This window comes from Epinephelus fuscoguttatus, linkage group LG9 (genome assembly GCF_011397635.1).
Source record: "Epinephelus fuscoguttatus linkage group LG9, E.fuscoguttatus.final_Chr_v1".
Classification (NCBI taxonomy): Eukaryota; Metazoa; Chordata; class Actinopteri; order Perciformes; family Serranidae; genus Epinephelus; species Epinephelus fuscoguttatus.
Genome location: NC_064760.1, coordinates 27,893,641 through 27,916,069, shown reverse-complemented (window position 1 = coordinate 27,916,069; position 22,429 = coordinate 27,893,641). Strand labels below are relative to the sequence as shown.

The 22,429-nt window shown below is 42.2% G+C and overlaps 2 protein-coding genes across 4 annotated transcripts in view; one reads left to right on the top strand and one right to left on the bottom strand.

Moving 5' to 3' along the window:
• Positions 1-15,811, bottom strand: part of frmpd3 (FERM and PDZ domain containing 3) — a 109,667-nt gene extending 93,856 nt beyond the window's left edge. For all 3 annotated transcript variants that reach the window (XM_049585015.1, XM_049585021.1, XM_049585017.1), the window contains exon 1: positions 15,292-15,811. The gene's annotated coding sequence lies outside the window, so the exon portion shown is untranslated. The remainder of the gene's footprint in view (positions 1-15,291) is intronic.
• On the top strand, positions 15,335-21,715 carry LOC125895041 (E3 ubiquitin-protein ligase TRIM39-like). Its single transcript, XM_049586811.1, has 2 exons — positions 15,335-15,556; positions 20,300-21,715. The coding sequence occupies exons 1-2, from the start codon at positions 15,335-15,337 to the stop codon at positions 21,713-21,715; spliced, it is 1,638 nt and encodes a 545-aa protein (XP_049442768.1).
• The last annotated feature ends 714 nt before the right edge of the window (positions 21,716-22,429 follow it).

Below are 22,429 nucleotides of genomic sequence, written 5' to 3'. Positions count from 1 at the left end.
TGTCACTTTAATTAATGTCAAGTTGTCATAATCAAGACAACCCAAACAATGTCAACCTGTCATTACAAATACCAAATGACACTTGATGACAGCAGTTATAAACATTTATGAAATGTACATAACGTTTATGACAAGTTCATGACAGTGTCATGTCACCCTTATGTCGATACCTTCAAGTAAAGTGTTACCGAGCATCTTTAGCTTCTGTTCTGTGACATATTTCTCAGTGAAATAAAACATTTGAGCAGTGTCAGTTACATTCATTTACATATATCTGGCATATAACAAGAGATAAATGATCAGTTAACACTGGGACGCAGGATTAAATCTGATAAAATGTATTCTTCATTTCATGGAGACTTTGATGTGTGGTTAGGTTTAAGCACCAACATCCTTGGCTGGTTTTGGCTTAAATTACCCGGAATTGTCACCACAACCACAGCTGGAAATGTGCCGACCACAACTTATCACCGCAGCTGAAAATGTCATGAAATGTCGTTAAAAATCACGGCTGGTGCGGAACAGCGGTCTGCTGCTTGGCTGCTTAGCTGCTTGGCCACTGTTTCACCTAGGTGTCATGCCATCCATCAACCCCTCCTCCTCCTCCTCCTCCTGAGGGAGACACACAGCTAATAAACATCTAATCTGAACTGCATCACTTAAGAAATGTTGATATGATAAGTATGAAAAAAATGTAATGTTTCCATAGTATGAAGAAACTTACAAAGCCAACATTATGTTCTGCTGACTGGGCTCCCTCTGCTCACACATCTACATAGTAACCGCACCATCCATTTTGCAGCACCACCATTACATTAAGCTTGTTATTGCTGTACAAGCATGATACCTTGCTCAATTGTTCTGCACTACAATGAAATGCTATCATAGGATGAAAAATAAGATGGAGCTGTTTGTACACAATATCAGATATTTCTGTACAGAAATGGTTCAATTTAGTGCATAAGCAATACATTGTATTGTTACATTCAGAAAGCGATCTGATGAAACTGTGCTCCTCATCTTCCTGCTTGTTGCTGTTTATATAACAGATGCTGTATCTGTTTGATCTTGAGTACATAGCTCCATGTTATGAACAGCTCAAAGAGTTGCAGACTTGAGCAGCAAAACCAGACAGAAAATCTTTTGTTTTCTCTCAGACTTTCCAAAAATTTATTAAAAGTGATGCCTTGCAAGTCGAGCAGCAGGGCCACTGAAGGCTGTGATGTAGAGAAAACTGGAAGAGCGGCACTCACTGCTGATGTGGTGGTTCCACTTCACAGAGCTATATCTGGTTTAAGAGCGAAGCAATTCACTTTCTGACAGCTTGTTAGCAAATGCCCCACATTCACTGGTGATCATTATTAGTGATTGTGTCCTCCAAGCTGCCACCTGTGAGATAATTAAAATATTTATCGGGAGGAGCTTCTTAAATCTTGAGCTATGTGAGGCAGGATTGTTACTGTTTGTGTGTGTTATGCACGACAGAAAAAAGCTTTTCATGCATTCATATCATTTTTTAAACCTCATCTCAAAATACTTGAAATGTGCTGTCAAAATCTACTTTCTAACACTTCCAGGAGATTGTTTTCTCCTGCACAGGAGGAAAAAAATAAAGATCATCAATCATCTTCAACTCAGCATCCTTATGTGCATCTTTTTTCTTGTCTCCGTCTGTTTCTCTGACTTGCATCAGACTCGAGGAATATATTGCCTCTTTTTAATCTTGATCAGACTCTGTTTCATTTTCTGCATATTATCTGAGGACAGATGGTTCGGTCCTCTGTCCAAATTGTACTGGATACGTAATGGACATCGGATAATGGAAAAGATGTTGATGGCGACAAAGGTAGAAGTGGAAAAAGATTACACTTTTTGTAGTTAACGCTCACGGTTTAGATAAGATCTTGGATGTGCTGATGCTTTTGGATAATAACCTTGTGTCTTCAAAATGTAATGTTCACACAAACTAATGATTTGAAATTGTATCCATGTGATTTTATGGGCAGTGGGACCCCTAAAGTTTTTCATATAGGTGGCCAGATGAGGTACTGAAAATCTTGGGGTGACACACCAAAACTAAAAACTATGACTCAAATTCAGGAATTCTATTATGCTGTTGTAGGCTAGTTGAAAACTATGTCAATATGAGAGTAAAGGACATACTGATATACTTTGGTGTCTTATTTTACAGGTAATATACTAATTAGCAGATCGTCTTTGACTAATACTGGTGCAGCAGGGTATGGGCACCCATGGAACCCATTTTTATTCAGATATGTGAGGTGAGAGTTCAAGGGACCCCTTTGAAAATTCCCATGCCAGTTTTAATCTCAACAAAATTTAGCCAAAATTAGGAGCATAAGCCCCGTTTCCACCGAGCAGTACGTGGGTTTAGTTCAGTTGGGTATGCTTTTTTTTCCCCCATTTCCACTGTGAAAAGTTGTGGATGGTACCAATGGGACCGTTCTGTACAGTCCCCATTTTTGGTCCCCCCTCTGTTGGGGTACTTAGTATGCAGATCTGGTACTAAAAGGTGGAGCTGTGAACACTGCAGTCTGTTGATTGGTCAATAGCAGACGGTCACTCTGCTCAGGGCTGAGCTGTGGCTGGTTTCATGTAACCTCTGCTATACCATGGCAAGTTTTACATTAGTAAACTTTAGATATAAAAGTAAAGGATGTTTTTCTGCCTCTTGCATCAGCTGTAGTCTGAGAAAACTTTTAAAATTTAGATCTGACTAATGATTCGCAATGAAATGAAAACCTCTTTAGAACATTGCACAGAAAAGTGGCAGTGGTGTGACGTGACCGTCTGAGCTCGACTCGAGCCGGCTGATGGTGTCACCTGCAACTCAACTGGTCAAATCGCTGGCGGCTGGTTTTTAAACATAAAGCACATCACCTTTTTCAGCAGCCACTTGGGTTGTAGTGAAGTCCGCCGGTCAAGTCAAAATGACTGCAGACAGTGTGTTCGCTTGCTGCAGCGGGTGTTCCATCCTTGCCAAGCCCTCTATTTCCGTCCTCATGGTGTGCCAGTGTCGGTGGGTGGGTCATTGCTGCTGACTGTATGTGCTTATGCCCCCTCACACACACACACATTCTCACTGACTGACTGACTGGCACTGGTTATTTATCGTGGGATATTTATTATGAGTACAGTCCATCTGATGATCATTTTGCTTATGTTTCTCGCCATTTCTGCACTACTACAAATGCAACTGTAGCCAGTATCTCAATATCACTATCCTCATTCATATTTTAAAAAGCTACAAATTATATTCAGCCACAAAATGAGCCTGAAAAGCTGTAAATCAGAACGGAAGTATAGAGAGTTGTTGCATAGAGATGATACACCATCTCATCTAGTTGCATTGGTGTGAACCGACAGGTTTTTTGGAACATTGCAAACATTTTTGAACGTTTAGAATGCCGCAAGTCGTTTGTCTACACTGGGCTTGATGTTATTCAATGCATGAATCCATTAGCACACCTTAAATTTCTATATGGCAACTTTGACTTTAGTTTTTATTGTCTCTCTTGGATGACATGGACTTTTAGTAATGAGTGGATCTTTAAATGTTTAAAAATATATCTGTTAATTCATTAATTATCTGTTAATTTCGACCGGATTATGTGAACTGCATATATTCTACTCCTCACTTAGAGGAAAAAAAACATTGTGGAGCATTGTTCCAGGTCAAAAGGAACAAAATCTTTGAATATCCTATCGAGGGAGACTCTCACTACAGCCTGTTCTATTTTGTTCTGAAAATGCCAGCGTGCAACCTCGTTCCTCGGACGACAAACAAGGTGCAGACGTTCCATCTATGAGGAATACAGTGAATGCTGGATGGAGCAGTGAGTGACAACAACCCCGGCCACAGTACTGTTTGCAGTGAAAACGCTAGAGTCTTGGTACCATGTCTGAATGGTTACTGTTAGTTCCAAAGATACCATACTGAACGTGTTTGGTGGAAATGGGGCTTTAGCCCTTATTTATGAAAAGCTATGCCGACATGTTTGGCACCAACGGATACCTTTGGTTATCTAGTTTCACAAGATATCAGTGTTCTTTGCATTAGCTTAAAAAATGAGTGTGCCTCAGCCTCTTTAAGACAGTAGTGTCAGCATAAACTTTGTTTTGCTTGGGGAGGGGTGCCTTTGGGGCGATACTGTTTTATGGGTCAAAGAACCAGATATTATTCTCAATTTAAAAAATAAAAAATAAAAATTGCAAACATTTTCAACATGGCAACAGTTAAGTAAAAAAAAAAAAATACACAAATGTAAAAGCCCCACGCTTGAATTGTGTAGACCAGCTCCATTTAATACTTTAAAAGATAAGACAGTGTAACTATTTAAGCCGCTAACATTGTTGTGCCATGTGTATGAGCTATTTCAAAACTGCATGTGTATGTCATGTGAACCAGATTTCAAGAGGATGACAAAGAGAAGGACACAACACAACAGGACCAGAGAAGGAGAGAGGTGGAGGATCAGGGTGATAGAGAGTAAAAGAGAGACAGAGAGTAAGAGAAATCCATTAAATTCTTTTGAAATATTAAGTAAATATATCTATCTGTTTTCAAATACGTTTCCCCTTCCTTTGGTGTACTGAAAGATTTAGTTCATTCTAGATTTCCACATGTGTGGACATGGAGTGTGGACTACGAGAGAGGCTCTTCAGTTTAGTCTACCTCACTGATCTCCTCGCTGCTCCTGCAGTGGCACCATCTCTGCCCACCACTTCTCCCTCTGTGTACAGCTTCCCCCCCCGGCTATTTTTCTAAAAACTGTCCTCACCTGCAAAATTGAGTTTTTGTTACAGCACCCAAATCTATAGCACATTTAAAATCCTTGTGTTTTTGCTGTTGACAAATGTAAAGTGCCGAAAAGCAAACCTAATGGGATAATATTCTCTGAAGAAAGAGAGTTTGGGTGCTGGCTGAACCCGCAGAAAGCACTGCAGTCATCTGTTTTGTACTTGGCTGCAGAAAGACTTGTACAGGCACATGCACTCAGGTAGACTAGATGGGAGTTTTATGATGCCCAACCATGAAATGATATGGATATTTCGGAGCAGCCTTTGGAGCGCCACTGTGACAGAGAAGGGAACATGGAACCACAGTTAATAATGTAATTAGCTTTATGGCCCTGGGCTATGGTTGTACCCTGTGAAACAACAAAAAAAATCATCAACATGATCCTAGTGGTAAGGACTGTACTTTTACTTTGAGCATGTGTGTGTTTGTGTGTAAATATTTCTGTGCAAAATTATAATTGTGTGTGTGTGTGTGTGTGTGTGTGTGTGAGAGAGAGAGAGAGAGAGAATGCAATTATTCTCCCTAAAGACTGCACACATCTCGCTAATGCTGCATAACCCCGAGAACATTTTCAAGTATGGCTGTTGTTTCACTGGGGTCATGAAGTCTCTGTTTTTGGCCTGAGAGCTTTTAAAGTTGGGTGTTAATGTTAACCCCAAGAGACCCATTGGATCGCCAGTAAACTTGGCCTACATTACTGTTTAAAGGAGGCTGTGGTGTGCTCATTTCTTTTAATTATTTTTTCATGCCATGTCATGCTAGCTTGTTGGGAAGGACAGTAAATATCGCTCTAAAATTAGGATACATTTTTACGAGGCAAAAACTGGCATGGCCATTTTCAAAAGGGTCGCATGACATCTGACCTCAAGATATCTGTATGGAAATGAGTCCTATGGGTGCTCCTTTTCAGACATGTCCACTTCATGCTAGTCTTGTGCAGATCTGGGCAAAAACTATGCAGTTTTTAGCATGCTGCATAAATGTTATTTTCGCCAATTCTAAAAATGGTGTATTTTAATATTTCTGCACACTGGGGTCCCGAAACAGTCTTAGAATTGCATGAATAGGGTATGACTGGAAAGCTGACACTCTTGTGGATTCAGTAAGCCCAATATTATTCATGAATGATGATGTAAGTCCCCATAGTAGCCTTTTCATTGTAGTGAGACCATTTTTTGATACTTGACATCACTGTATAAAATGACCTGTTGTGACCTCTAGCATAATCACAACCTCATGAGACTCTGCAGTTACAAACTAGAGAGCTCGGCATGCAGAGGATGTGTGGCATTTTATAGGTATATTGACAATAAGGGGGTTTCAGAGAAATTTATAGAACAGAAGTGCCGGCCATTCAATAGCCAAAACGTTCTTACAGTATTCTCCATGTGTCAAATGTTTTGATGCTGAATCACAGCATGGATGTTTCTGTGGTGTTCCTCAAGGTCTTGGTGTCTTAATGTGGTATTTTGAAGGAGAAACTGTGCAACTAATGGTATCAACCCAGAAACTGCTGCAACAACTGGAGACATAACTAAGCATGTGAATTGCCATCATATACTTCCATCATAAAAGTCTTAGCCCTTAGCAACCCAAGCAACCTAACCGAAACAAGATTTTTATGACAGAGTTCTGACTAGAAAACCTTGACACAGTGATGAGAAACATTTCAACTTTAGGTTGCCAGCTTTCAGATGAATGAAACCATTTCTATGTGGCATATCCTTTTGATCTGCTGTCTCCTCATAAAGATGCAGTGGCGGAACCAGAAAATTTTCTGTGGGGTGGCCAGGATGGTTATGTGATCATTTTGGGGTGGCAATGTCTCACTAGAAAATATAAGGGTATTTAGGGCACCTAAACCACACACCTCCACAATATTTGGAATGCAGGTAATGGTGGAAAAGATCAAATAATATTCAGTGTATCTAACTTTTTTTCTTATTCCTGCAAGTGAAGTAACAAAGATGCTTACACTATTCAAATGTAGCACAATATACAGGCTAGAGGGTGACACGGGAGTGGATTTTCAGTCCTGTCCCATCTCACGCCCACAAAAATAATCCCATCCCGTCCCAATCCCATGAAAACAAACAAACAAAAAATCCTGTCCCAATCCCACAAGAATGACTCCTGTCCCATCCTGCTCCCGTGCTGTTTCAGTTACAGTAAAAATAATAATAAAAAAACAGCACATGGATCACACAATGCCTACCTTAGTTGAATATAAACCCAAATATGACATCTAATGTTGTGTTTTGATGTTTATTGCTGATGATTTTTACATTCACTCCACCTGTTCAGAATGATAAACACATTTGATTTCCTATGTGGTCAGACAACACATCATAAGAACCAGTTCTAAGAGAGAAAAATGTAATTAAAGTATTGCAGTAAAAGTAGTGACTGATATTATTATATATGGCATCATTAGATTATTAATACTGAAGCATCAGTGTTAGAGCAGCATGTTACTGTTGTAGTTGCTGGAGGTGGAGCTAGTTTCAGCTACTTTATTAAACACTTGACTATTGTTATTATGCTAGGCCTGTCATGATAACAAATTTTGCTGGGCGATTATTTGCATCAGAAATTAAGCGATAATATTGCGTAATATTGTGCTTTTAAGACCATTTTTATTGTTGTAATTTTGCTGTTTTTAGACCATTTTTTAAACTTATATAATGATAATAAAGGCGTCATGATGCAAGTACACCCTTTTAAAGAGAAACATTTATTTAACAAGAATATTTACGAAAATTGAAATATCTGAAATAACACGTACAAATATCGGAATAAAGAAATAAATACAAAAAAAATAGACTCTCAGTCTCTCACTCTCAGGTGTGCAGTTAAGTTGGTCGTATTCGCTCTTTATGTTGAGATGGTTTTAGAACAAAACCCGGCACACCGACTCGTCCAAATTACTGGGCTCCCCTCTGTCGTTTGGTTTAAATCCAAAATACTCCCACACAGGGGCCGTGGCGTTTGGTTTAGGAACAAGTTCCCTGTCTTTCTCTTACGCTCAACTCCGTGCTCTGCTGCCTCGTCTCCCCCTCACGAAGATCACACTGTGTGTGTGTGTGTAGCCCATGGCCCCGCCTCCCCCACAGAGACAAAGACACTCGATGACAAGAGCTTTCCCTCCGTTCATTACGCTAATGAATCAACTCACCTGGCTGCCAGATGATGCACGGCAGTGAACGCTCTTGTCGTCCAGTCTCTTTGGTGGAGAGAGACGAGGAAAACAAGCACGCATGAATATGGCAATTAATCCCATGTTATCCACCGTCTTTATCTTCTCTTCTTTTTGTTTAACGGCGGTACCGTCTTTGTCTGGTCGCGCTTTCGTGCCAAATATCCAAAACACAGGATGTGCGCGCATCTAAAGTGTCCGGTAGTGCCGTCGCAGTGCAGGAAAGGTTCCGCACGCTGGAAACTAGCAACGGCTGTGATGCAGTGGTTGGGGTCAGGCCAGGGTGGCCAATAGGGTGGCCAGGATTCAGCGTGAGGTGGCCACGGCCCCATACCTCCGCCATTTTAAAGATGCCCTGTTCCCCCCTAAAAAGACAACAATGCATCTATGGTGCGTCAGGGTTTTGCCAGAAGAACGCTAGATTTCAAATGTTCCCTCACAAATGTGACTTGTGAAAGATGTGAAATATTAATAAAACATTTAATATCTTTGAGTTGAAAAATGCTTTCTCAGAATATTATAAACCACTGTGGGTTTGGGTTTTGGTGTCTGATGAGCCATCACACTCATGGATCTGTTACTCAAACTGGACTTCATCATATTTATGTCTCACCACTACCTGAACATGGACAAAGAGTCCACAGTCACGCTAGCAGCGGTGTGAGGCTGTCCTTAAAATCAGCGTTGTTTGGAGCTAAATGCTAATGTCAGCATGCTAACATATTTACCATGTTCGCCACCTTAGTTTAGTGTATTAGTAATGCTAACATTAGCTAATTAGCACTAAACACAAAGTACAGCTGAGGTTCATTATAGATTGCAGGTATCTGGTCATAAACCAAAATACTGACCTTGTGGTGTTCCTAATAAAAAGACAGGGGGTCAAGTTATTACAGCTCATCCTTATGAGGACATAAATTTGTGTTCCAAATGTTGATGGCAGTCTGTCTATTAGTCATACTGACCTACTGACCGACCAACACTGCCATGTAGAATAGCTAAACAGTGTACACTCATTTCTGGAAATGATTCGGGATACACTCTCACCCCATCGTTAAAGCAGAAAGCTGATCCTCGTATGCACATATCTTACAATCCATTCTTCAAAGTGTGGTTTTATTTTTGCATTTGCTGCAAGTGTTTTCTTCTCCCCAGTTGATAGTTTGGGATCCTGGCCAAGTTAAGTAATGACTTCACACTGCATTGCTCTTCTGCGGAGCACTAGCGTGATTCTCAGATATGTGCTGGCACAAAAGACCAATTAATATGCATGTTGTTACTCAGATATTTATCGCCCCAGTAACACTGCCAGTTTATTACTCTGGTTGTTTTTTTGTTTTTGTTTTTTTCCTCCTGAGCGTCTGAGGCCAGGCCTCCAGCCTTGTTGTATTGGTCCTTGGATACAGCAGCAGAAACAGCTGGTTGTCAGGGGTGACCAGCGAGCGAGAGAGAGAGAGAGAGAGAGATTTACTCCACAGTTTTCTGAGTGGCTACTCTTTGTGCTCATGGTATGTGCTGTCCTCTCTATCTGTCTACTCATCTAATGCCTGCTTTTTCTGTCTTTTCTCTAGAAATTCAAAAGGTTTCCATGGAAACCAAATAGAATTGTTGGATCAGTGTTAGGACTCCGCCCTCGGTTGTCAGAGTTGACAAAAAGTGATCCTCTCTGTTATCACCACATTTCTGCATCACTGAAAACATAGTTTCTCGTGTCATGTGGGAGTGTTGGAGTCCTACTGTATACTCCTGTGTTGTTAAAAGGACTCCTTCAGATCATCCTCTGTCCTAGTCAGGTGTTCACAATTTTAAAATATCTCACTGCCAGGGAGAAAAATGGGTTTACTAGAGGGGCCCACACTGGTTTAATACAGCACAACCAGAGATATTACAATGCTATGAACAGTATAGACTGAGTCACCATGACATCACGCTAACAGCAACAATCACTTCTGAGTACACACCTGGAAATTGATTTCAACTGCGGAGACATGCAGAATAGGCAAACGTGTTTATGTCTGTTGTCCTGTGACAAAATATCCGGCTGAAAAAACGTGCATGCAGGCTGAAATTCAACCGAGCTGTTCTGCCGGGAGATGCAGTGACTTAAACCAACTGTGAGTGAGGAAAATAATAACGTTAAATATAATCTGCGAAACTATAAGTAGAGGAAAAAAAGTCGCTAGCTGCTAGGCTAAATTATTCAGTGTAAACATGCGTAAGCTAATTATGGGTCACTAGCAAAAGACAGTTGTTTTGTCTCTGAACCTTGACAGTTATTACTGAGCTGAACTTGATACTTGTGTTAAACAATGTTGTTGTTAATCCGTGTTTTATGGCTGTTGGGAGAAGTTTGCCTTCAGAGCTTTAAAGGGAAATTTCGGTTTATTTCAACCCGTCTCCTATCATCCTAAATTTGTTTCAAGTCACTAGTGACATAGAAATAATAGTTAGCATGTTAGTCGTTAGCCTAGATACAGCCGTAGCGTCAGACCTGTTAAAACGTAATTGAACAGGCATCCTTTCAAGTGCAAAGTTAGTCCACTAAACAAGCTTTTTCTCCACAAAGACCGCCTCATATCATTAGGATAAATGTCAGAGAACATATAGAAAACGACATGTAAATGTGTTGTCTTACCTTACCGGTGTGGTGCCATGTTTGTTGTTTACCATTTAGCTAAGGCTGCAACCAGTCCCATTCCTAGCAACAGAGGCATTCCTCTTCTGTGGGCACTGGGGCACAGCATTCAAAGGTAACGTTACACCACCAATCTCCAGAGCTAAAGCCTTCCGGCAGCCATTCCTCCTCTGTCGTCCTCTACCTGTTGTGCCTCTCTCTCTCTCCTCCTCCGTTCTTCAATTTCACGAAGCTCTTCGTCAGTGTATTCTGGCTCAAATAAATAAGGGCGGCCATCGACTCTTGATGTGGAAAGCCTATACACTAACATTCCACATTTAGGTGGTCTTCAGAGTTGTTGTCTTACCTTACGGTGTGTTTACCATTTACCTCTGCTTCCCAAAGCGCGGCTGAAATATCGCGAGAACAAGCAGCGATCTCATACCGTGCCTGAAATCTCGCGAGAACAAGCAGCAGCAGCTGGAAGGCAGAACCAGACAATAGCCTGAAAAGTTCATTCATTTATTTTATGAAAGATTTATAGAATAATGGTTGACTTTTTGCCAGACTTCAACTTTGTGGAGGAGGAATTTGATTTTGCAGAGTTTTATGGCCGCCCTTATTTATTTGTGCCAGAATACACTGACGAAGAGCTTCGTGAAATTGAAGGATGGAGGAGGAGAGAGAGAGAGAATGGGACCAGTTGCAGCCTTAGCTAAATGGTAAACAACAAACATGGAACCACACCGGTAAGGTAAGACAACACGTTTACATGTCGTTTTCTATATGTTCTCTGACATTTATCCTAACGATATGAGGCGGTCTTTGTGGAGAAAAAGCTTGTTTAGTGGACTAACTTTGCACTCGAAAGGATGCCCGTTCAATTACGTTTTAACAGGTCTGACGCTACGGCTGTATCTAGGCTAACGGCTAACATGCTAACTATTATTTCTATGTCACTAGTGACTTGAAACAAATTTAGGACGATAGGAGACGGGTTGAAATAAACCGAAATTTCCCTTTAAGCCAGATACACCTGAGGTTTAAGGAAACAGATGATGGTTTGGGATAAAATGAAAAGATTTCTTCCAGAAAGGACTCTCTGTCAGAATGCCCTGAGGGCTAACTTATCCCATGTGCTGTAGTGGAGTCAGTTTAAAACAAACTTTACTGCACTTAAGCGTATTGTGGCTGACTTTGTAATATCGGAAAATATCAAGTCGTTGCCCAGAGAATCAATATAATATCATATTGTGATGAAACTCATGATTTACACTCCTACTGTGTTGCTGTACTATCATCTTTCATAAACCAAATCTACCAGCATGGAAGCTGAGCAATTTATGGCTGTGAGGGGAGCATGACAAGACATGTTTTAGCCACCCACTGTACAAGACCTACCTAAAAAAATCAATATCAGTTCAAGTGTATGCCATATTTGTAATAATTTCACAGTTTCAGTTACTAGCTGACTGATGGGGCAGAGGTAGACCAGCAACTCCCATGTTCTGCAAAGTCAAATTGCTGTTTTTGTCAGTGGAGTCTGTTTTCTTTCAGATAACAGCTTCAATCATCCGTCAGAAATGGATTCCTGATGGCAAGGTGAGGCAGTTTAAATATCCTAACTATAGCACACACCTGAAGTGATACTGCTTTTTTCAGGTGGACCTTTTTTTCAGATGGCTAAAAACAAAACTAAGTAGCATTTGCTCAGCACCCTTTTATTTTCTGTACATGAGCTACCTGGAAGTTAATGTAAACAAGCACTGTGTTTAGGTTTATTCAAAAGTCTCTCATGGTTTACACATCTTACATGTTTACTCATTGAAAGGATAATTCAGAAGACAATAAAACCAATACATTCACTAGGAAGTCAGTTCTACTAACAATTATTGTCAGTGTAGCCGCAGCTCTGTTGCTGCATGCCACTGATCTCCATCAGAAACTCATGAGAGATACCGTTGCATTGATTGACACATTCCTTCATCATGATGAACATAACCAGTGTAGTTCATCCTGACATCACATCGCAGGATGGATGCAGTTCCATTTTACACTACTGAAAGGAATGAACAACACTTCCTACGCTCATTGTAATTACAGTAAACATGTCGCAGCAATGATCAATGTAAAGAGGCAATATCTACATCAAACTGCGGTTGCACAGGATCAGTATTTTGGTGATTTGATTTGCTTATGATAATAAAAATACAGGAAAAAAGGCCTCATTCTTCAACTCCATATCATGTTTTAGATCCTGCAGAGATTTCAAACCTGGACAGAAACCATTTAGCCAAACAAGACTGAAGATGGAGATCAGTGCTTAGATTTAAAATCAACTCCAGCAGGGGAAAGCAGTTGGTGTGAGCGTGAGCATTCATGCGTATCTCCGAGAGTGTTCACGTGTCTTCCAACAGCGCTCTCCACTCATTCCTAACCACCAGCATAAAGTGTTTGGGAGACTGAAATAATGGGTGATGGTTCCCCTCATTTAAATGCCCTCCAATTGTAATTTGTGTGATCTGTAGGTTTTATCGAGTGCCAAGTCTGTTTTTATATTGTGCTTTTATGTGCCTCTGCAGACTTGCCAGCTTGTGCCAACTGCCTCTCCTTACATGTGCATCAGACCTCACCACTTTGATACTGATTGGATTTTTAAAGCATGTCCAGGTGTGGTATTTCTCTGTGGTCCTTCTGTTATTCAGAATGTCTCAATGAGCCATATATTGAGAGTTTGGTATGTGTTTATGTGCGTGGACAAAGGCTGCACCACTAGTTGTATTAATTTGCTCTATCCTGCAACCTTGGGGCTGTTCTGCTCTCTCTAATGACTAAGCAGAAGTTGACAGAGAAGATAAAATAGCAGCTGCGTGTGAGAGCACAATGTACAGCAAGATCACAGGCATGATTTCAGGGCTGTAATGTGCCTTTGATCATATTTTATACATTTAGAAAACTCGGAATATCAATAACTATGTAATTTATGAAGCAAAAGTTGTCTGGTAACTTTTCCTTTTGTCAAATGAGGCCTGTGTGTATATTTACTGCCATAAAAAAAACTCCCACAATCAACCTCCACATTGCATTTTCTGCACAAGAACACCTAATCAACCTCAGACATCCACTCCATCAAATACCAGCCTCACCAGTGTCGGGCTGAGTGGCATCTAGATAGATGTTGCCGAACGGCTTTTAAAATCAACCTCTAAATCAGCCACCATCTACTCTGAAACACACCGTATAATGGAAAATATTGATATTTTTTGGCATATGCTGAATGTATCGCCTCTAGAATTAATCATGGCATTGAAGAGAGTGCTCTCTCCTCATCTGACTGCCGGTCTGCCTCTGCGCTCTACCTGTCTCGTTCCCTCCATTTGCCCCCGTCCGGTGTCTCTATAACTTGCCCAGCCATATGATGAGATCAGAGAAGCCTAGTCATCTAAGTAATGGCTTTCCTTCTGTTGATTTCTCCTGGGTCCACAGCCGTGCGTTCAGTGATGTATGCTCCATGCAACGGCACTGGACAGCTCATCTCTCTCAGCCACAGGCACCTCTGAATAAGCACACCCACCCAGGGCCAATCTGTGAAATGCACTTTGGGGCTGCTGCTGCCCCTGTCATTGACATCCACAGAAGAAGAAAAGCACTATAACCATTTTAGAGTCATGTAACAAGGCTTGAGAGTATTAGTGAAGGATTGAAGCAAGAAATCTTCTGTTGGCAGAGGTTGTAAATTGACCTTTTCCCTGTTCTGCAGGGGCAGCCAAAGGAGAGTCTCAAGGCTGCAACAGCAACATTAGTAATATGGTTGTCAACGTTCATTTTCATGAACCTCTATTAGCGCCAACATGTGTTTCCTCAGTGTGCAACTGTTAGGCTAATTATGCAGCAAATCACAGCTTCCCTCTCTGTCCACAGGCTTCTGCCCCAACTTCCACCCTGCTTGTCTTGGTGTAGCACCACTCTCACACTCAGGGGGTCTTCGTATTCTCCAGCTACAGTGAGCACCTCTTTTTCAAACTCCTCTGTGGCATTTCTTCAACCCTCAGCTACTCTGACACACCGTGAAACACAGCCTTTAGACTTTAATTGAAAAACTGGCCAAATGTGGAGCGTGACATGAATATATGAATTACAAATGAAGCACTAAGGAAAAGCAAAGCCAAATGGTTTACCCCCAAAAAAAAACAAAAAAAACAGCAGAAGCCCACAGGATATGGCACTCAAATAAATAATATGAACGCAATGGACTTTCACCCAATCTCTCTGTCTGTTTCTCTTCTCTTTTTCCTCCCTTCTGCTACCTCCCTGTTGTACCCTCTTCATTCCCACTGACATTCCCCAGACGTCTGATGGATATCGGACCATGTCCTCCAGGAGACATATTCCATTATCATGCTGCCACAGCGCTCATCCACAGACCCATCTCCCTTCTAATCAATGACCATGCACCACAGCAGCGCAGCAGGCATGACCAAACAAGACACACACATCAGAAACATTTGTAAATTATCAAACCAATGGATCAACACAGATGATAATCAAAAGAGCGAAGTAATCTATGTCTCACATGGCACATAGCTGATACCCTCACATCTGCGCAAATCAATATAGATGGAAATCCAGCTAAACAGCCCCAGCTGTATTGCCTCTTACCTGCGTGTCTCTGTGGTGGTCCTCCTCACTGTGGCTGGGCTTGATGGAGACCCTCGGTCTACACAGCCATGCCCTCCTATATGGGCATGCATCTGTGGGGCAGATCAGAGGTCTGCCTCGTATCTGTCAGCCTGGAGAAGAGGAGGGATCAAGGATCAGAGAGTCCTCCCAGCCGGCAGCCCCGTCTAGCGCATCTCCTTGTGTCTCCCGCTCTCCCGGGTCATTCCAGCCAGCCCCTCAGCAACCGCAGAGCCAGGGAGCGAGCGTTCGGGGAGGGGGGGGGGGATGGGAGGTGCTTAGAAGACTGAAGCGGACATGGAACGGCGAGCAGAGCACCTCCTCTTCCTACATGTCTGACTGCAGCCAGTGGACATGCTACAGCTGGAGCCTCTGTCCACCTCTCCGTTTCTCCCTGTGCATGTGTGCGTGTGGAAGAGTGTGTGTGTGTGTGTGTGTGTGTGTGTGTTTGTGTGTTTGCGCGTCAGTGCTGGCTCCACTCTGTGTGCTGTGTGTGAATACAGAGTCTCTTCCCTAACTGTTAATGCTGCCGGTGGCTCTGAGATGCTGAGGCAGAGAGAGAGAGAGCAAGAGAGAGAGAGATGGAGAAAGAGAGGAACGGAGAGAGAGAGAAAGAGGGAGGTGTGTGTGTGTGTGTGTGTGTGTGTGTGTGTGGGAGCGGGGGAGGGAGGATGGCAAGGGAGAGTATAGGAAAGGTTGTTTTCCCTCCTGCTCCATCTATCGGTATCAATTCAATCAGGGATGCATGGCCATGGCTAAGATAATGAGTCATCCATACCTATATGCATGCCTCTGAGTGTGTGATGGACAAAAAGAGACGAGCAGAGATGTACATAAGCGATTTACATGAGTGTGCATGTTACCTACTTCTGCTTTGCATGGCTTGCATGTGAACATTGTGCAAATACATCCCTGCAAGTCATTTGAATGCTAAATAGTATGTTTTAAATTGGTAAATTATAACTTGACAGCCTGCTATGTATGCACATGCACACACAGTTTAAATGCACACACAGAAGAGAGGAGCACCTAAATAGCAGCAGAGGATCTCCTCAGGCTATCAGTATATCAACAGCCCTCAGAACCTACAGCCTTAACAGGCTACCTGCCTCCCTGAATGCCCAGGGGAATGATAGATCACACCTCGACACTGCAGAGGATCCTCAGGAGAGGAGAGGAGAGGAGAGGAGAGGAGAGGAGAGGAGCAATAAATAAATAAATAAGAAAGACCCTACGGTGAGACACCCCCTCCAAAAAGAATCCAAAAGTTGGGTGGGCCGTATGATTAGACAGAGAAGCCGAGTGGGGAAGGGAAGAAAATAAGAAAGGCAAGAGGTGAAATGTGGAGGCTCAGTTTCACTGACAGTGCGCTCTGTTTTGTTCTCTGAGCATGCTGTCTGTTCTGCTTTGACTGCCTCAAGAATTAAAGAGAGAGGCAGAAAGGGATGAAATGGAGAAGAGTGAAGATCTGGAGATAGGAAGAAAGGCTTTTTGAAATTGACAGAGAGGGAAGGAGAGAGAGAAATGTATGCACTAAGACATTTTAACATCTGATAAAAAAGCAGGGACATTTACAAAGCACAGCAGGAGCATACTAAACAACCTCAATCTTTTCTTCTTATTTTCTTTCTTACATAAGTCTTTCCCTGTCTTTGCATCCTCTTTAGTTATGTCTTTGTCTTCAGCAGAATCCCTTCTTACCTCTGTGTGTCTGACTTTGAATAAAGCAAGTCTCAGTACATGTTGGAACAGTCGGGAAAAGCAGTGGTTACCCCTGTCAACGTGACAGAAAAGGCTATCGACAATCTCTCAGCATCACTGCAAACTGAGAATGTCTAGACAGACCGACATATGCGTTTTAAGCAGTGGAAAGGCTCTCTCCTCGCAGGATGTACGGGGCCTGCAGACAGCCATGTTTTCAGCATTAATCGACTGGACTGACAGGGAGTCAAAAGAAATTATAACCCTGCAACACAGCAATCCATTCCACACCACTTCCTGTCTATGCTTTCTTGATAATCAACAGCCCTCTGTGTAACAGAAACACTGATTCTCCCAGATATGAGTGCATGACCAATCATGCCCAAAAAGAGTGAATTTTGTACCTGCTATAGCAAATTCAAATTATGGAAAGGACTTAAAACATGAAAAGGAAGTCATGGATATGAAGGAACTGATTAACAACAGTTTAAAATTAAGTCACAATGTGCCCATTGTAATTTATCCCACAGCAGAGCTTTGTGTAGCCTGAATCCAGACCCGATCCTTCAGGGGAAACCGTTCTGCACCGACCTGGGGTCTGCTTTTGAAGCAATTCCTGACGCTCGGCTGTGTTAATCTAACTCTGTAATCTGCTGCTAAATCGGGCTTTAGGAGTGAGCCGAGACAGCGACTGAGGCAATCTCGTGGAGAAAGAATCAACCTCGTGGAGTGTGTGTGGGGGTAATTATGCGTGAGGAAGACGGTTAGTACTGCGTTGGATGTTGGCAGAGGACTAACAGATGGTAATTCCCTCTCGCTCCTGCACTTCTGGCAGACCTCTGGATTACAAATGCACTGGTACCTACAGTCAGAAGCACATATCACCTGCTCTCACACATACAGATGTGCCACAACAGTCACAGAGGCACGGTTTTAATGTGCATTTTGCGCTGATGCTACACGCCTGAAACCGGAAAATCCAGCAACATAAGCAGGATCATGCTCGATAGAGCAAGAGATTTTTTTGAGTCCTCCAAATTGCCCTTTAAAGGGTTTATAAAGTGTAACTAGTGGCTTTTTTATGGTTAATAAAACCATTTACTCATGCTTTAACTATTAGTAATTAGCCATTAATAACCACTTTTGGGATGCTTTACAATGGTGATGCGTCTAACTTTATTATGTGGCAGTTCTGCAGCTCAAGGGTTTCTCACTTTTTAACAAGTCACAAGCAAAAGTTGGTTTGCAATTGTATTTGTTATTAAGTCAATAATAAGAGGCTCTGTCAGTAATCCAAATCTGTACTTTCCAAGTTTGTGATGTTGGTTAATAGGACCTACGTGCAGTGAACACATTGTGCACATGATTTCAGACAAAACTTTACATAGATAGAATCAAATACAGACGTCAAGCAGCCAAACTAATTATGTAATTCTTTTAAATGAGGCAGAGTTGACTGGTGCAAATGTACTTTGCCACTGACTTCTCCAAGAACATTGAGATCCTGGAACAAAAGTATTTAGTAGCTTCAGTTATTGACATGCCACGAATGAAAGTTCAATTTGGAGAATTGGACCACTGACACTAATGTGACATAAAAACTAAAAAAATCACTCTGTTGGAGTTGTTTGAACTCCAGCAGCTGTAATCAGTTCAAATTCAAAGAGGTCCAACTAATAAAATGTCCTAAAGGCCTAAACAATGTGCATTTTCACATCATTTCAACAATATTGTCAATGTACGATAATTTAAACATACACACAGACATTATACTTGTATTGCCCTTGTATGGAAAACAAATAGCTATCTTTACCATACATGAAATAATATCCTAGCACAATAAACCCAAGGCCTACATTTCAAGTCAAGGAGAACAAGATAAAATCTTATGAATAAAATCAATAAAAAGTGCCTCTTTTGGAAAAAGTAGCAGAGCCTTTTCTCTTTATTTAGTTATGTATTTCTACTTCCTTTGCTAGAGAGAGAAATGCACCTTTGACTGCCCTGCCAGTAGTGTGAATCTTGGCTTGTAGTTGGAGCCATTCTCATGCACATGTGTAGGTGCTCATGATGAGCCTGGAACAATACTTGGTTTTGATAATGCTCATGTTGGAGAAAGCTGACTCACAGCTGTAAGATGACCCAAATATAATCCAAAGCGCTATATCGTAGGCAACTGGACTTGCTTCAGTTTCTTGAAGATGTTTCACCTCTCATCCAAGAGGCTTCTTAGGTTCACTGAAGAAGCCTCTTGGATGAGAGGTGAAACGTCCTCAAGAAAGTCCAGTTGTCTATGATATAGCACTTAGAATTTCTATGACCTGGTGTGTAGTGCTACTTTGGTTACACTAGAGAAAATAGTCCTAGACACAGTCTGTAGCCAGTAACCAGCAGAGTCAGTTGGTTCATGCTCCATATTGTCATCTCTCTCACATCTTTCTTATGCTGTTGTTCTTTTGTGAAATGTCTACGCACGGTAAACAATTGATTTGATTGGCTCAGTTGAGTGAAGCTATTGCTGTGTTAACTGGAGTAACTGTGCCAGCAGTCTGTAGCAGCAACTGTCAGAACAAAAAGTAACACCCTGTGAGGATTTTTGGTCATGGGTTCGGATTGAACCATCTCTTGGTCTAGACCCAGATCGCGGTCCACCATTTGGTGATGCCTGGACTTCTGAGACATTCAGTTGACACAGAATGGAGATTCTTCCTTCACAAAGGAAAGAGCACTTTAACCCAACAACAGACAAATTTAATTTTGAAATGTTTAAATACCATGAGAGATAAGGGATAAAGTCCAGATTGACTGATAGAAGGAATATTTCATTTGAATTATGTGTTGTATATGAATCTGTGTGTATACTGTATATAAACAGGCAGCAAATACAGGATGTGTTTAATAGCCACTGCACCCTATCAATCCGCATTTCCCTTTGAGCAATGACAGATCATAACTTCGGAATGAAACACACCTCTGTGGAGCTTTCTGACAAAGCTCCACCCGTGACCTGACTCACCCGAGAAAAACCACAAAACAGAGTCGGTTGCCTGTGTGCCACTAAAGAGTGACACACAGGCAAAAAAGATTCATCCTCACACCAAACTCACACATCGTCAGAGTGAGTGCAACTACAGAAGAGAAAAACCGGAGAACACTGCTAACAGACCACACGCTGAATGTGAGTTGTTTTTTTCAAACGTTACTTAAAGTGAAAGTAGATTTTAGTGAAATTGCAAGAGGAGGGAGTGGCGCCATGACTGGCTGTACTTTTTGTCTGCAGTGTTTTTAGCTTCACACAGAGAGAACATGGGCTTCCCTGTCGGTGAAGAATCTCTGCTGTCCTGTCTGCTGTGAAATCTTTGAGAATCCAGTCCTCTTGTCATGTAGCCACAGCTTCTGTAAGGACTGTCTGGAGAGCTGGTGGAGGGAGAAACAAGCACGTGAGTGTCCGCTCTGTAAGAGACGATTTTCAAGGGAAGCACCGCCTAATTTAAACTTGGCATTAAAGACTGTGTGTGAGGACTTCTTGCGGAGCAAAGATCAGAGGGCTTCAGAGACTCTCTGCAGTCTGCACTCCGAGAAACTTAAACTCTTTTGTCTGGATCATCAACAGCCGGTGTGTCACATCTGCAAAGATTCAATAACACACACCGACCACAGTTTCAGACCCATCGTGGAAGCTGCACAGGATCACAGAGAGGAGCTCCAGAAATCCTTGAAGTCCTTACAGGACAAACTGAGCCTTGTTAAGAAAGTTAAATTGAAGTTTGATCAAACAGCAGAACACATTAAAATCCAGGCCCTACGCACAGAGAGGCAGATTAATGAACAGTTTACAAAGCTTCACCAGTTTCTGGAAGAGGAAGAGAGGGCCAGGGTGTCTGCCCTGAGAGAGGAAGAGCAGCAGAAGAGTCAGATGATGAAGGAGAAGATTGATGCTGTGATCCGAGAGATGGAAGCTCTTTCAGACACAATCAGAGCCACAGAGGAGGAGCTGAGAGCTGAAGATGTCTCATTCCTGCACAACTACAAGGCTGCAGTGCAAAGAGTCCAGCAGGGCCCCCAGCAGGGTGACCCAGAGCCGCGGTCAGGAGCTCTGATAGATGTGGCCAAACACCTTGGCAACCTGACCTTCAACATCTGGGACAAGATGAAGGAGATGGCCTCCTACACTCCTGTGATTCTTGACCCAAACACCGCAGGTTCATGCCTCGTTCTGTCTGAAGACCTGACCAGTGTGAGATGTGGGGAGAGACTTAAGCTTCCTGATAACCCAGAGAGGGTTGGAGATTGCTTTTGTGTCTTGGGCTCCGAGGGCTTTAACTCAGGGACTCACAGCTGGGATGTCGAGATTGGAGACAATGCAAGCTGGGCACTGGGTGTGTTAGCAGAGTCCGTCCACAGGAAGGGACTCATGCAGTCTGGATTATGGAGAATACGGTTTTATAAAGGTGAGCACTCTGCGTGGTCACTACCGGCTCGACCAGCTATTCTCCCTGTGAAGCAGAAGCTCCAGAAAGTCAGAGTGAATCTGGACTGGAACAAAGGAGAGCTGTCATTCTCTGATCCAGACACTAAGACACACATATACACCTTCACACACACTTTCACTGACAGGCTGTTTCCATTCATTAATATTGGGGGTGAACTCCCACTGAAGATACTGCCAGTGAAGGTCTCTGTCGCAGTGGAAGAGAGCAGGTAGATGTGGTTAGTTAAGAGTCCAACTAACTAACTGTATCTGCTCTGTTCCACTGTTACAGAGAAAAACAACCTTTTTGTACCTTTTGATATGTACTGAGACATGCCAGGTTATTTCAGGCACTGATGCAGTTGTTGAAATGTGTTGGCACTGAGGGAATATTGTGTGATATTGCCAGTAGGGGTAAGGGACTAAAGATGTAATAGCAAATAAGATAACAGCCCCTCCAGGATGTTGAGTCACAACAATTAATGTAAATTCAACCAATCCCCGTGAGTTCTGCACGAACTTGCAATTTTGTCCAATCATTGTCATTTCCCACGAGTTTCACTAATCATAGCAGGCCCCCCGCACAGTGCCACCAAAATCACCTCCTTGTTTCTGGTTGTGGGGATGCAGACGTGCATTTACCAACTACAATTACTGCTAAAGGTTGTGCACAGCAATTTCCTTTTCTTATACTCAAAAGTAGGGGTAAAGCGTTTTGCACCATGTGAAACATTGCGGCTAAAAACAAAACAAAAAATCATCAACTGACGAACATTTTTTGACTGCAAAACACACCGGGAGAATGGCTAAAATACAGTGGCAACAGTCAGGGCAAACCACCACGACTGAGGCTGCTGCATCCAGATTTATTGCAAATGCTGAAAGACTCAAGAAGAGTTAGATTTAGGCTCAATCCCAATTCTCATTTTTACCCCTTCCCCTTCGTCT

Excerpts from the sequence above, each read along its gene's own strand:
- LOC125895041 (XM_049586811.1), top strand. The coding sequence starts at position 15,335 with ATGGAGACCCTCGGTCTACACAGCCATGCCCTCCTATATGGGCATGCA. Across the intron at positions 15,557-20,299 it reads CGCAGAGCCAGGGAGCGAGC|CTTCACACAGAGAGAACATG; the intron begins GTTCGGGGAGGG and ends CAGTGTTTTTAG.